Source organism: Populus euphratica, unplaced genomic scaffold (assembly GCF_000495115.2).
Source record: "Populus euphratica unplaced genomic scaffold, PopEup_1.0 scaffold40.1, whole genome shotgun sequence".
NCBI classification, from domain to species: domain Eukaryota; kingdom Viridiplantae; phylum Streptophyta; class Magnoliopsida; order Malpighiales; family Salicaceae; genus Populus; species Populus euphratica.
Genome location: NW_011499912.1, coordinates 87341 through 102248, shown reverse-complemented (window position 1 = coordinate 102248; position 14908 = coordinate 87341). Strand labels below are relative to the sequence as shown.

At 30.4% G+C, this 14908-nt stretch overlaps 2 protein-coding genes across 8 annotated transcripts; one reads left to right on the top strand and one right to left on the bottom strand.

Moving 5' to 3' along the window:
• Positions 1 to 594: 594 nt before the first annotated feature.
• Positions 595 to 5501, bottom strand: LOC105134032 (UDP-N-acetylglucosamine/UDP-glucose/GDP-mannose transporter-like). The gene is made up of 10 exons (XM_011038267.1): positions 5145 to 5501; positions 4346 to 4422; positions 4023 to 4184; positions 3798 to 3931; positions 3186 to 3316; positions 3049 to 3093; positions 2804 to 2901; positions 2224 to 2331; positions 1353 to 1409; positions 595 to 1184 (listed from the first exon to the last, which is right to left on the bottom strand). Exons 1-10 carry the CDS (start codon positions 5329 to 5331, stop codon positions 1110 to 1112), a joined length of 1074 nt encoding a protein of 357 aa, XP_011036569.1. The 5' UTR covers positions 5332 to 5501; the 3' UTR covers positions 595 to 1109.
• A 917-nt stretch (positions 5502 to 6418) lies between these two features.
• Positions 6419 to 13003, top strand: LOC105134031 (uncharacterized). Of its 7 annotated transcripts, XR_843925.1 has the most exons (9): positions 6420 to 6624; positions 6697 to 6905; positions 7070 to 7301; positions 7990 to 8074; positions 8228 to 8282; positions 8943 to 9081; positions 11475 to 11623; positions 11748 to 11815; positions 12300 to 13003. XR_843925.1 is itself a non-coding variant. In XM_011038265.1 (8 exons), the coding sequence occupies exons 3-7, from the start codon at positions 7125 to 7127 to the stop codon at positions 11574 to 11576; spliced, it is 558 nt and encodes a 185-aa protein (XP_011036567.1). In that variant the 5' UTR covers positions 6420 to 6624; positions 6697 to 6905; positions 7070 to 7124; the 3' UTR covers positions 11577 to 11623; positions 11748 to 11914. The 7 variants fall into 7 exon arrangements, 3 of the variants coding, with proteins under 3 accessions (XP_011036567.1, XP_011036566.1, XP_011036568.1); XR_843922.1 differs by lacking the exon at positions 12300 to 13003 and having other exon boundaries at positions 6419 to 6624; positions 11475 to 11632; positions 11714 to 11914; XR_843924.1 differs by having other exon boundaries at positions 11475 to 11815.
• Positions 13004 to 14908: the final 1905 nt, after the last annotated feature.

The following is a 14908-nucleotide window of genomic DNA, read 5'->3' as shown; positions in this document are numbered from 1 at the left end:
AAAAACAAAAAAAAAATTATTTTGTTTATTTTTTAGTATCCGAAATACGACATTACATATAATATATATTTCAAATATTAAATTTTTATTTGAACACCTGAACAATTAAGTTTTATCTTATTAAGATAAAATCATCTTTATTACAAAAGATTTTTCCTAAATCTTAGTCAGATAAGACTAATAATTAGAAAACACGATCAAACCTTAAACTTTAATCAGATAAATAAAACAATACAACTTACCTTAGATATGACATCTTAAAAATACTAATATTTTTTCTTTAAACAACCAATCTTTATCTGATTTTTGAAATAGTATTTTTAATCATCAAAATAATAAATAATGATTTCCATTTTATTTTTATTGATAAAAAAACAAGAATTTCTTATTTTTTTTTATATTTATCAGATACATCTTTATATTTTTCTATTTTTCTAGTAGATAGATGATCGGCATGAAAACACATACGTGCGACAGACATCAGAGAATTCACTGACACAAGGTATTCTCTAAAGTCAAGCACCACCACACATTGCAATCATATACACTGCATTTTCTACAGGTTAAAGCCACTAGAACATGCATGTCTTTTAAAAGGAAAAATGGCTAGTTAGGACAGTATTTTATTCGTATTCTAATGTGATACAACAAATTGCTTGCAATGTTACCGAAAAAAGAAAGATAGAACTCTGAAAATTGTAGTCAGTTTCCCTAAGATTAATACAAAAAAACCATTGTAGCTTCTGTTTTTTGCCCCTCACAGAGAAAAAAACCGTTTGGTTAATCATTTAGCTTCAGCTTTTTGCACCGAACCGCACATATAGCTAAAACTTGATTTTTATTTATTTTACATGCAAAAATCAATCTCATAACAGTTTTAACCTAATATATTTTTTTAAATCATAAATAAAAGCAATTTTCTTAACCCATAACCGCCAAAACTACTGCAATGCCATGAAGTGTAATCAAGGTGGGAGCTGGTGGTTCCTGGAATATGCATATATTGTGAGCCCGTGAGCTTCCACCAAAAAAAAACCTCCTCGACATTGTTAAATCTCTTCCAAGAACCTGCAAAAGGATTGAACATCCTGGGAAGTAAGTCTCTATTGTTACCTCCCTATGAGCTTATGGTACGCATACAAACCGGAGCCAACAAAACCAAGGGATTGCCCAATGACATTGAACTGTAAGGAAGCAAAATATTATTCAATAAGAGAGTGAAATCACAGATGCAGAAGAGATGTTAGTAGTACATGTAGAGAACAGTTGATTAAAAAAAAAGTACATGTAGAGAATAGTAGATAAGAAAAAAAGTTTATGTAGAGAACAAATATAAGAAGAATTTGACTCACAATATCAAAAGGAAGCCCACCAAAAATAGTCCAGCCAAGTGCAATGGTAAATAGATCCTACAACAACATAATAACCAAAAGATCTAAAAAAAGTATACATAATGGATGTTGCAAGGATGGAATCTTCAGTGCTGTGATAGATCCCTTGAAGTGTTTAATCAACTGAGGAATTATACCAATGAACTAATGTAAGTTAATCTAGTTGATGTTCCTCATTGCTGCTTCTTTAACTAATTATATGGCAACATTATTGCCATTTCAAAGCAATTCAAAATGACAAAATTTCCAGCAGCTGACAATATTTGAAAATCTCCAACCTCCTCAAAATCAACGCAAAATCTGTAATGATGTTAACAGGGGCTGAAATACCCTTCATTTTTGCACATTATCATCAGGGATGGAAATTTCATTTGAATCTGGTGGATTTTTTTTTTAATAATTACTTTAGCTAAATGAGTATGATATGGATATTGTCAAATTCAACCTGAAACTAACCCGATATATTACACACACACACACACACACACACACATGTTTTATTTTATTGAATAATAAATAATACTAAGTTAATGAATATTTATATAGATACACGAAACTAGATGGATAGGTCATGAATATCTAAATTTCACCCATGTTTACCCATTTTCATCTCTATTTATCATACACAAATTTAAATGGCCACAGAAAAACTTTTCCAGAACTTGGAAATGTGCCAAAGATGGCCAAATAGTCAACTCTCATCAATATTTGAAACATGGTATCTTCAGTGCACTAGAATATAACCAAGAAAGTAACAACTTTTATCATCATCAAGTTGCTCAATTCCATGCATAAAGAATAACAAGACATGAAGAGTGGTTAGTTAACTGACCTTCAGGTTACCACAAATGGTCTGTGTCAGTGCTGAATTGAGAGTTGTGTTCAGGAAGATACTGTAATTCAAGAAGAAAGCCAGGATACATGAAAAAAGCAATACAGTCTGCACAAGAGAGAAACAGAGACATCGCCACTTTTTTCAATTCCCTCTACAAATAAGTGCACTGAAACAAGAAAGGAACAGAATAAAACAGTTTTATGCTTCAAATTATTCATGATGGCAGAAAGACAAGATTCCATAATGCTTGGAAAACCATTGTTATACTTTGATAAGCTTGGCCAAGAGGGGAACTTTAAACTTTATTAACACCCAAATAAAATGTAAGAACTAAATTGCAGTGGGTTGTCAAACCATTGGTTCCTAAAAAAGTGTAGACCTTTTTCACTCATTTCCTAACTTATTCAGCATAGATTTCTACAGACACATATCAACCCAATTCCTATTTTTACAGGGAATTAGGTGTCATAACAGAAGGGAAGTTACACTAAATGTACATTTAAGAATTACAAAATGCCAGTGGACTAAACTACCATGCTTGGTTAAGAAAGCGAAAAAATGGAACTTTAAGAATTACCAAGAAACCTGGGGAAAACAAATAAGGGAAATTCATGGTCATCTGCAAATCACCACGAAAAAAGGTCCAAAACAACAAAACTGGTCCGCATATAATTCCTGTAATAGAAAAAGCAACACAATGTACAACTTAAGGTAAAGGACAAAAATTTCCAGAGCAAGTAAAATTAATTTCAATGTGTAGTAGTTCAGGCAAACATTAGAACAGTCAACAGATTATGAATTAATTTAAATATCTTCACCTACCATTGCACCACATAAGGCCAAAGCTATTAAGGCCACTGGATTTCCCTGAGGAAAAGAACATGTTAGCCACTATAAAAAGAGAAATGTCATGCTAATGAAGAGGAATTTCAAAAGGAAAAAACAAGTGTGAGTACTACCAATACGGCTTATGGTTGCAAGATATATAGCCGTTGTAAAATTGGCTGCGAAGACAAAAGCATAGCCATAGAAGTCAAATGACCAGTCCCGTGCTCCAGCAATAAATGCACCAAGAACTATCAAGCCAACACTGATAAAATCCTTAACCTTTTCAGTTAAATGAAGAAATAAAAAAATTACAATGCAATAATGGCTATTTCAGTAGCAAAATCTACTTTGATGTTTCTTGAAGACTATCAAATTAGATTTTCAATATATTAACAAGACCATCAAAATGAATGAAGAAGTTAAGATGAAAAAAAAAAAAGAGTCATTTTAAGCTGATGATATTCACTTCTAATATAATAAGTTTTTCAAGAATTCCAATTTCATGTTGCACAACAGTGTCAATGGTTATTCTATTCCTTGAAGCTCTTTCTTCTTCTTCTTCACAAAATACACACATTAATCAAGCTGATGCAAGTCCATGGAGATTTTGTAGGGGTAAACAACCTTAATGGAGAAATCAGCTTAAATCTTTGGCAAAGTCATAGCACTGGATGCAGAATATAACCATTTAAATTTCCCACAAATAATATTTGATGGAATAGATACCAAAAAGGACCAATTACCTTCCAAAAATTGGCGGTGCATATCTCTGCCCTGCCAGAATGTACTCCATGATCATTGTAAATACCACTGTTGTCCGTCTTAGGGTTGTATACATGGGAACATTTACCCCACGGACAGACTCCATTGTAACTAGCTTTCAAGGGGACATCAGAAGGGGTAGAAATTAATTACAAGTGAAAATTCAATAAGGAAAGAAAACCTATCAACGTTATGCACTAGCATACCATGTAAAGCAAATAAGTAAATGCAAGAGGTAGGGTGTGAATCAATGTCTCCAGCGGTACAAAAGTATCTTTGACATCAGAAGTAATTAGGGATCCACCATCAGTGAAAGAGATAATCCTCCAGCGTCTCAATACATACAAAAAAGAGCATGAGCACATCATCTGTGAAGAATCAAAACAATAGTGTGAAATGTGAATATAACATTGCCAAGACAGCCATTGACAATAATGGAATTTCCCAAAGTAGGAAAGACATAAATACAAACAATGCTAACTAAAATGGTGAATAATAAAATGCAGCATATTGGCTCAGGAAGATCTACCTGAAATAAAGTTATGACATTTGCACTAGGGAAGCTATAAGAAGAAAGAGCTGCTTTATTGAACAATATCAAAAGCACTGCAAAAGACATACAACAGAAACTGTAAAGAGCTGAACTTAATGTAGAACAAAAAAAAAAATCACAAATGGCTGTATATTAAACTATCATTCTTCTGTTCAATAAATTTCATTTGCATTTCTTTTCCTTTTCAATTATTCATTTCCTCCTTATTTAAAAAAAAATCCATTCCCCCCTCATCCTTGTGCTTTTCAAGTGGAATAAAGCCAAAAAGAAGGCATGATATTAAATGAATTTCACATTATGCAGACATATCAGTGTGACTTTTTCCATTACTTATATTTAAATCTCCAAAATAATCAACACATAATACGCCATCCAAATTTCGGAATAGCATCTATAAATTACACACAATCTGGTAAAATATCAGTTTTAATCACTCCAATAAACCTCAAATTAACACAATTAATCACATCCCTGATCACCCAAAAAAATCCACAATTCACAAAATTTAATAACACAATCCTCTCTAGAACAAAAACCAAAAAATAATTCAGCTTTAAATCACAATTACAGAAATGCTTTCCAAAGAAAAAAGAAAAAACACATGTAATTAATTTAATAATAAAATTTCAACACTTGAAAATATCAGACGAATCGAATAACAAAAAATGAAAAAAAGAAGAAGAAAAAACTGATCGCTGTAAATTGTTGGCGAATCGAATAACAAAAAATGAAGAAAAAACTGATCGCTGTAAATTGTTAGATAATTGTTTTGTACCAGCACAAGACATGTAAGAGATAGCGGCATAAGCTCCTCTCTTAGTCATTGAAGATCCTCTGAAGACCTTATCATCTCCTTTAACTAATCTCTCTTTCTCTCTTTGCCTCTCTTCGCTGATTGAAGATACGAAGACTGGTAGGATTGGATTGGAAGAGGAACTTGACGCCGCCATTGAAGTCATCATCAATTAGAGAGAGAAATGGTGATTAATGAGGATTCACGGTCAACTCCACCAGGTGATTGAGTGAGTCGTCGACTCCAACCCGGACTGGACTCGGTACGCGAGAGGGAAGACGAGGTTTTTTTTTTTTTTTTTTGCTTGCAGGAGGAATGTTTCCTTGATTTAACTTTTTCAAATTTCTTACTTTTTTAATATTTGTCAACGACTCAATGGCTCCTGGTTAGACGGTTTAAAAGTGTTAGTCAAAAGCTAACCGGACCGGATGCTTCAACCAGTGAACCAGACATTAGCGTTTATTTATTATCTCTTTATTTAGCATTGCGGTAAACAATAAAATTTTCTGAATTTTTTTTAAATAAATAAATATTATTTTAATATATTTATAAATAAATAAATATTTAAAAAAATAATATTTATCATTTCTAAATATACAATGATAATGAAAAATACTTCTCAAAAATATCTTTTTAAGAAATATATTAAAATATCTTTCTTTTTATTTTTAATATACCATATCAAAATTATAAAAATATCAATTATTTTAAAAACATTAATTATTTTCAAAATATTTTTTCTTTAAAAATATATCAAAATATTTTCTTTTTATTTTTAACAAAGAAATCAAAATAATTAAAAAAACATTAATTATTTTTAAAACACAGTCAAATATAAACGTAATGTGGAACGACCTGTACAGTCAAAGAAACATAAACAGTACATATAGAGGGACATGCCCCATGTCTTGTCTGTAAAAACGAAAACCTATTTAAAAATTATTTTACAAACAAATTTATTTTATATATCTATCTTCATCAATTTAACTAAATACTTTGTATCTCTTTTATATTTATTTTTCCGACCAGACACTCTATGTTTCAAAGATAAAAGGGCAAAAATATCAGTTAATGTTAGTCAGTGCCCATAAAGCCATGAGTCGGGACTTGGGTCTCATGTTTTATATATTTTTAAGATTCCAGATGGGCCTGGATTAGCTAAAGCCTGCTCTTAATGCAAATTCATTTTCTCCTCCAGCGAAAGAAAACTAATTCTAAAGCGACGACTACTTATCCAGTAAGGTAACGACTCGTCAGCTAACTGACAGTCACAGGAAAGGAATTGTTATCAGAACCGGACCGGACTTTTCGGTTAAACAGAAGAACCTGCGAACCGAGCAAGTAACCGGGCCGGTTTGATTTTGTTTGCCAGCGCATCGCACCCAATCCTATTCCTTCCCCTCTTTCGTCTTTGATTCTTCAACAAAATCACACTTGAACATCTTCTTCTTGTCAAATCGAGGTAATACCGCCAACCAAGCTTCTGTTCCTTTTATTTTTAGTTTTATTAAGGCATCATATGCTGGAAATGTAGAGAACGCTGTTTGCACAGGTGCAGTGAACCGCCGGTTTAACCACTGATCTAGCACCTCCGGTGACTCACTGTCCGATAACACTGGTCGTGACAGCACTTCAATTCATCGGCAATGACACATCCTTTCTGACCGAGGAGGCATGACATGCCGTCGTTTTGAATCTCAGCCATTGCTCAACTCCATTGATAACCACTTCTCTTCACAAAAAGTAAAGTTCAGCCTCTTAAATTTCCTTTCTTCACCTTAAAGAATGAGAAATTTAATTTTTATTTGCTTCTATTTTTCATTGTATTTAAAAAAGTAACTGAAAATGCTTGATTTTCGCTCTGTTTGTTTGTTTGGTTGGTTGTTGATGTGTTGTCGTAAATGCAGGTGTCACTGTATATCTGATCATGATTTAAATCTCAAATATTAAAAATAAAAAAAAATGACCGAGTTTTCGATTGTTAATCGGAGATATGGTTACCTACATGAACGGAAATGGCCTCCGGAAGCAATTGATATGCACCATGTTGTGGTGAGGAAGAAGAATGGCAAGGGTTTCTTCGTGTTTTTTTCAGCTCTCATCGTTCTCGCAAATGCTGCATATCTCTTCCTAGTCAAGGTAAAGGATTGACTTTCTTGCAGTTTAATTTTTCAAGGTCTAATGTAATAGATAGTTTTGATTTGTTGGTTTTGATTAATGTTTCGAGCTTTAATGTGAAACATGAAGTCTTGATTTGTTGGTTTTAATTAATAGCCATGTTTTCGTCGAGACAGCTTAATGTTTCGAGCATTGATGAGATACATGATGTCTTGATTTGTTGGTTTAGATTAATATCCATGCATTCCTCAAGGCAGCTTAGTGTTTTGAGCTTTAATGTGACACATGAAGTCTTGATTTGTTGGTTTTAGTTAATATCCATGCTTTGGTTAAGACAACATGATTCTTCTAATGTTGAAGGAATGAATTAGTTGGTTGTTTTTAGTTCTTGTAAATTGTTATCTTGTTTTAGCAAATGCATGGATGCTCTTCCTGGTCGAGGTAAAGTATTGTCACAAAATTTTTGAGTTCTGGTGTGATAAGACTGATTTGCTGGTATGGAATGTTTGCATCTGTAACCTTATATAAAACCATCGGATTACTGTATGAAGGGATACCAGGTTCTTTTTAGTCATTGTAATCCTGGTCCTTCTCTTGATATCTTTGCTGGAAAGGTATATTTGGTTTCATTTAATGAGTAGATTCACTGGTTTTTGTAGTGTTCTGAGTAATTTGTGGGTGAACTGATGTGATGGCTGTCAATTAACAGAATAAATCAATCAGCGTTCTTTTGTGGAGCATTTTTTTGAGTGTGTTCCTTGTCAAACTAATGTTTTGGAAGCGTGTCATGAAAGGTAAGAACCAGTGAAGATGGGTTCTTGATTTTTTTTTATAGCAGTATAGTTTGCCAACTTCCAATGGTAGAATATGATAGATTGTGTTACGTGCTTTCTAGGTGGATAATTATATTTGCTTTCTGTACTTGTTTATATCCTCGAATGACACAGAGTCTGTCATGGTTATGCCAACTTTTGGAGTTCAACTTGAAACACACTATTTGAGGTATATTTCTTCTTCTTTTATTTGAATTTTATTATGCTCGATTGTGTGTCCATAAATTTGCCTATAAATTCCATTGCTGAAGCATATATGAATACATAAAAAAAATTCTAATTTTGTCTAATGTTGAAATATTAAAATTTATTACTGCTACGATTACATAAGATGCAGTTATATATGCTACCTGTGTTCAGAAGCATATAATTGAACAGTGTTATGAAGTCTGAACAGATGGTTGTACTGAAAGGAGAGGATTGTTTTCTGTAGCGATTTGTTCTGTCAGTTGGTAATAGAATTGAAGAATATGCTGTGAGCTCAATTTGTTCTGTCAGTTGGGTCAGTTGATAATAGAATTGAAGAATATGCTGTGAGCTATCATCTTGATGTGATTCCAAAAAGGATTTTAGGGGTATATTTAGGTTCTCAATCCAAGCTTCCTGATTTTTCCATTTTTCATTCTCTGGGACCAAATTTCTCAAGCATTTCTTTCTCTCTAGGACCATCCATATTTCTTTGTTTCTATCATAGAAAAAAATGTTCGTTGGCCAACCAATCCTTTTCGATCGCATGCCAATTTGCATTGTGGTTTTCAGATTGAGTTCTGCAGTTGAAAAATTTTACCGTCAATTTTCTCTTCTTCAAAACATTTTCTTGTCTATGCAGTGGAAGAATTGTCCGTCACTTTGTTCCTATTGACAAGATTTTGAAACCTGTGTTGCTGGAATGTGTGTCGCCAATTACTTGTTACTGGAGTTTGTCTCTGCTTCTGCGTGGAGAAGCAGAACTAATGTTGGTTTTTAAGGTATACTAATATCTCTCATTTGAGACTTGAATTTCGAAGAAAAAACCTGACTAGTTAAATGGCTTTAGGAGGCCTGAATTACATGAAATTGCAAAATGTTGGGTCTTACATGTACGAAAGGGTGAAGCCTATTATTAACGAATCACTAAAGGATCATTAGAGCCACATCCACAAAATATTATTCACTTTTTTTTTTTTTAATTTTACTCTTCAACAACTAAATTTTTTTTAGTTTTTTTTTCTTTCAATTTTTTTCTTTAATATTAAATTATTTTAAGAATTATGCTTTATAATTTTTCTTTATTTTCTTTATGTTAGGTTATATATCAATATCAGAGTTTCAATTTAATTTTTTAATTTCAACCTTCATATTAAATATGTTAGAAGTAGAGTTTTGTAATTTTTTTCAAATTACTTTTTATTGATTTATCTCAATCTTATTACCCAGATCACATATTTAATGAGTTAATCCAAATTAATTCGAGTTTTTTTTCTAGATGTTTTTCTATTTTTTTTTTATTTCATCTTTTAAAACTAGTTTGGTTGAAAATTAACCTTCGTAATTTTTTTTATTTTCTTTTTATGGAGTTATCCTAACTCCATAATCTGCGTTATGGATTTGATAGATTGATCTAGGTTGACTCAGTTTATATTTTTTTAATTATTTTTTTTAATTTCTCTCTCCAACAACTCAATTTTAATTTTTTTAATTTCATCTTTTAATATTTAACTTGTTTGAGAATTAAGTTTTATAAATTTTTTTTTAATTTGCTTTTTGTAGAATTATCATAGTCTCATGAATTTAGTATTTTTTTCTTTCTTGATTTCAACATTTAACAATGGATTTGTTGGAAATGGAGCTTAATATTTTTTTATTTTTTTATATAGTTATTTTGGTCTCATGACTTGGATTACAGGTTTGGTAGGTTCACTCAAGTTGACTATAATAGTTTTTTTCATTTAATATTTTTTTTCAATTCTATCATTCAATATTAAATTAATTAATAATTGATATTCATAAGTTATTTTGATATTTTTTTGTTATCACAATTTAATGATACATATCTATTTGACATGTTACAATTTCAATATTTGAAAGCAAATATTATCCAATATGTTACTATATCAATTTTTAAAAAAAAAATTACTATTCAATATATATATATATATATATACTATTCACCTTTTCTTTTCTTTTTTAATTATACTCTTCAACAACTAGTTTTTTTTGTTTTTTTTTCTTTCAATTTTTTCTTTAATATTAAATTATTTTAAGAATTATTCTTTATAATTTTTCTTTATTTTCTTTATGTTAGGTTATATATCACTATTTTAATTTAATATTCTTTATTTTCAATATCAGAGTTTTAATTTAATTTTTTAATTTCAACCTTCATATTAGTTCTGGTAGAAGTAGAGTTTTGTAATTTTTTTTCAAATTACTTTTTATTGATTTATCTCAATCTTATTACCCAGATCACAGATTTACTAAGTTAATTCAAGTTAATTCAAGTCTTTTTTCTAGATGTTTTTCTATTTTTTTTCGATTTCATCTTTTAAAACTAGTTTGGTTGGAAATTAAGCTTCGTAATTTTTTTTATTTTCTTTTTATGGAGTTATCCTAATTTCATAATCTGCGTTGTGGATTTGATAGATTGATCTAGGTTGACTCAGTTTATATTTTTATTTTATTTTCACCCTCCAACAACTCAATTTTTATTTTTTTAATTTCATATTTTAATATTTAACTTGTTTGAGAATTAAGTTTTATAAAAAATTTTCAATTTGCTTTTTGTAGAGTTATCATAGTCTCATGAATTTAGTTTTTTTTTTCTTCTTGATTTCAACATTTAGCATTGGATTTGTTGGAAATGGAGCTTAATATTTTATTTTTATTTTTTTATGTAGTTATTTTGGTCTCATGACCTGAATCATAGGTTTGGTAGGTTAACTCAAGTCAAATATAATAGTTTTTTTCAATTCCATCATTCAATATTAAATTAATTAATAATTGATATTCATAAGTTATTTTGATATTTTTTTGTTATTACAATCTAATGATCCATATCTATTCGACATGTCACCATTTCAATATTTGAAAGCAAATGTCATCCAATATGTTACTATATCAATTTTATAAAAAAAATTACTGTTCAATATATATATATATATATATATCATATTTTAAGTTTATAATTATTATTTTTATTGAAATACATGTTAGCACTTCTTTAATATTTTTTTTCAAGAAGAAAAAAATGATTTAGCTTGTGGTGGAATGCTGGCCAATGGTCTTAGTAAGAACTAAAGTGGGTTGATGATTGAGGGTTTTGTGGCACAATTTCTTAATTATGGTTGTACACTTAACTAATATGATTTCCATCCATGTTCAGGAATTACGACCTCCTGTGAAGATGTTGATCCCCATCTGGAAGGCCTTGTGTGATGCTTCTGGCATTAAAGAAGACTCAGACACCTTGAAGGATGTCAGCTAGAAAGATGAGATGCACCTAGAAGTCAGCGGAGGACCATTTGCAGGAAAGCAGCTCTTAAGAGATGATGCTTTATCGTATCCTCCAACGCAGGAAAAAAACAGACCATTAGCCATTCCTACTCACAATTTACGTCATCAATACACTATCATTTCACGAGGGCCGTTTTTCACTGCAGGGAACAGATTGGTGCTCACTTTTTAAGCTACCTCAAGGAATTCTGTGCATGGAGGTATCATCAGGTTCAATAGAGCATGCTTTCATACTGGGTAAAGGAACATAAATTACCAAGTATGATTGCTGATTAATTTTAATGCTAAACAAAATCATGGTGTTTCACTTGTGTCTCAACACTCACTCTTGTATGTTGTGCTTGTTTTTGTGTTCAAAAAACATTTTTGAAAAAAAATTTTCTTGAAATTATTATTTTTCTTTAAAATTTTTTTTCTTGAAATTATTATTTTTCTTTAAAAAGTGTTTTTGATGTTATAATATTAAAATTTAATTTTTTTAAAAAAAATATTATTTTGATGTATTTTTAAATAAAAAATATATTAAAAAAGCAATCACTATTATAATCTCATATCAAATACTGTAATAAAAAATAACCTTTTGTGGCTGGTTGTTATGGATTGAAACCAAGTTATTAAACATGATTGTGATGGAATATATTAACCTTGACTTGGAATTGAACATAATCTATAGCAAGCTTGAATCTTTGCGCAGGATCCATGAAAATGGTGGGTCGTCTACGTAGACTCTTACGGTCTTTGATCGTAAGTTGAGGAAGCATATGGCTCGACATCAATATGAACATAGATGACAAATTTGTCTTAGTACGATTGCCATAGAATAGACCCATTGAACGGGCAGTACTGACCTAATATCAGAGACAATGTCCTTCAGGTGATCCCCGCCCTCTCACGTTTGCCTTGCAGATATACACACCAAGGAAATTTACAGGCATCTTCCCATCAAAGTCCTGGCATGATTGTTATCTCATTTTGTGAGAATTGAGTGTTGAACTGCTGATCATTGAGTTAATGTGACGTGAAACCACAAGGTACTTTGAATAGAAACACGGCAGTCTCCATCTATCAACGATGTTACCAAGGGAGAAGACTAGGCTTAAAGAGCTCTTAATGCCTTCCATCTCTCCCTCTATAGGAGACCTTATCGGGAGATGAGAACAGTTTATTATAGTGTTAAATGGCCTAGAATAATAGAGTTTCTTTTTTACTCACTTGCACGGTTTCGATGTTTGGGACACGACAGCCAATGCCGGCCGAAGATTTGCTGACGACGATCATCTCTTTTGTAACTTGTAAGCTAGCATTGGCTGGCTAGGATGTTTCTGCAGTTCATTTTCTTATACATTTCAGTTTCAACTTGGCCAGGGCATTCTCGTGTTCCCACTGCCCAACTTGCTATCCAGATCTCATTTGCCTTGATCCCCCTCTCCTCCCTTTACATATGACAAATAAACCAGTCCAAAAAGGATTGTTTATTTAGCTTGATTCATTAATTACTGGAATTATTTGGGATCGTTTGCTTGGAAAGAAGACTTTGGAGCGTAGTAATTAATTCCAGCTGGACACATGATTCAGACCATGATCCTATGTTTAGTTAATGCAAGTGCATTTTAAAGAAAAAATTAATATTGAATAAAAAATTAAAAAAAATAAGAAAAAAAAACAATTCATGTTTTCCCATTAAACCTGTGACATGAGTTATTTGATCAGAAATAATAGATTTTTAAAAACCTTGAAATCTAGTTTTTATCTAACCTAATATTGAATGACGAATTTTTTAAAAAATAAAAAACATACAAAATGATAAAAAAAAAAGCAATTGCAAGCAAAAAAAAAAAGCTTGTGCCCACCCAGGTTAATTCGTAAAACTCACAAATAAGGCTATGAGATAGAAAAAACCGTATAAAAAGAAAAACAAGAAAACCACGAAGTCCTTTTTGTTTAAAAAATCAATGTTGAATTATGAGATGAAAAATATAAGTTAAAAAAAAAATTGATACCAACCCTTGATAGGAAACACCAAATATAGAAAAATCATGAATGCTAATTATTAACAAATTAAATATTGAAAGATGAGATAAAAAAAATGAATTTTTTAAAAAACAAAAAACATACAAAATGATAAAAAAAAAAAAAAAAAAAAAAAAGCAATTGCAAGCAAAAAAAAAAAGCTTGTGCCCACCCAGGTTAATTCGTAAAACCCACAAATAAGGCTATGAGATAGAAAAAACCGTATAAAAAGAAAAACAAGAAAACCACGAAGTCCTTTTTGTTTAAAAAATCAATGTTGAATTATGAGATGAAAAATATAAGTTAAAAAAAAAAATTGATACCAACCCTCGATAGGAAACACCAAATATAGAAAAATCATGAATGCTAATTATTAACAAATTAAATATTGAAAGATGAGATAAAAAAATCAATCACAAGAAAATAATGATTGAGATAGCACAATAAAAAGAAAAACGAAGAAAACCATTAAGCTTTTTTTAAAAAAATACATCAAGTAATAAAATTGAAAAAAAATAAGTAAAAAAAAAAACGAATTTTTTAAAAAATAAAAAACATACAAAATGATAAAAAAAAAAGCAATTGCAAGCAAAAAAAAAAAGCTTGTGCCCACCCAGGTTAATTCGTAAAACCCACAAATAAGGCTATGAGATAGAAAAAACCGTATAAAAAGAAAAACAAGAAAACCACGAAGTCCTTTTTGTTTAAAAAATCAATGTTGAATTATGAGATGAAAAATATAAGTTAAAAAAAAAAATTGATACCAACCCTCGATAGGAAACACCAAATATAGAAAAATCATGAATGCTAATTATTAACAAATTAAATATTGAAAGATGAGATAAAAAAAATCAATCACAAGAAAATAATGATTGAGATAGCACAATAAAAAGAAAAACGAAGAAAACCATTAAGCTTTTTTAAAAAAAATACATCAAGTAATAAAATTGAAAAAAAATAAGTAAAAAAAAAAGATATGAACCTGTGACCTGAGCTATTTGACTGGAAGCATCAAAATTTAAAAAATAACAAAACTCAAATTTTAATAAATAAAATATCAAAGGTTGAAATTGAAAAACAAATAATAAAAATAACAAATTAAAATAATGAGGATCAAATTTGAAAAAAAAAATAATTTTGAGGATGAATAATTTTTTATTAAAGGACTAAATTGAAAAGAAAAATCAACTTTATGAAAGAATTAAAGAGTAAATCAGGATGAGAATAAGGACCGTATATAAAAGAATCAGCAAATTTAAAATTTTGATTAAAAGATAAAATTAAAAATAATTG

Coding starts and splice junctions, on each gene's coding strand:
- LOC105134032 (XM_011038267.1), bottom strand. CDS start 5,331: ATGATGACTTCAATGGCGGCGTCAAGTTCCTCTTCCAATCCAATCCTA. Junction 3,094..3,185: donor TGCAACCATAAGCCGTATTG/GTAGTACTCACA, acceptor TCTTTTCCTCAG/GGAAATCCAGTGGCCTTAAT. Junction 1,410..2,223: donor CCATTTGTGGTAACCTGAAG/GTCAGTTAACTA, acceptor ATGTTGTTGTAG/GATCTATTTACCATTGCACT.
- LOC105134031 (XM_011038265.1), top strand. CDS start 7,125: ATGACCGAGTTTTCGATTGTTAATCGGAGATATGGTTACCTACATGAA. Junction 7,302..7,989: donor CATATCTCTTCCTAGTCAAG/GTAAAGGATTGA, acceptor GTCAATTAACAG/AATAAATCAATCAGCGTTCT. Junction 8,075..8,227: donor TTGGAAGCGTGTCATGAAAG/GTAAGAACCAGT, acceptor CGAATGACACAG/AGTCTGTCATGGTTATGCCA.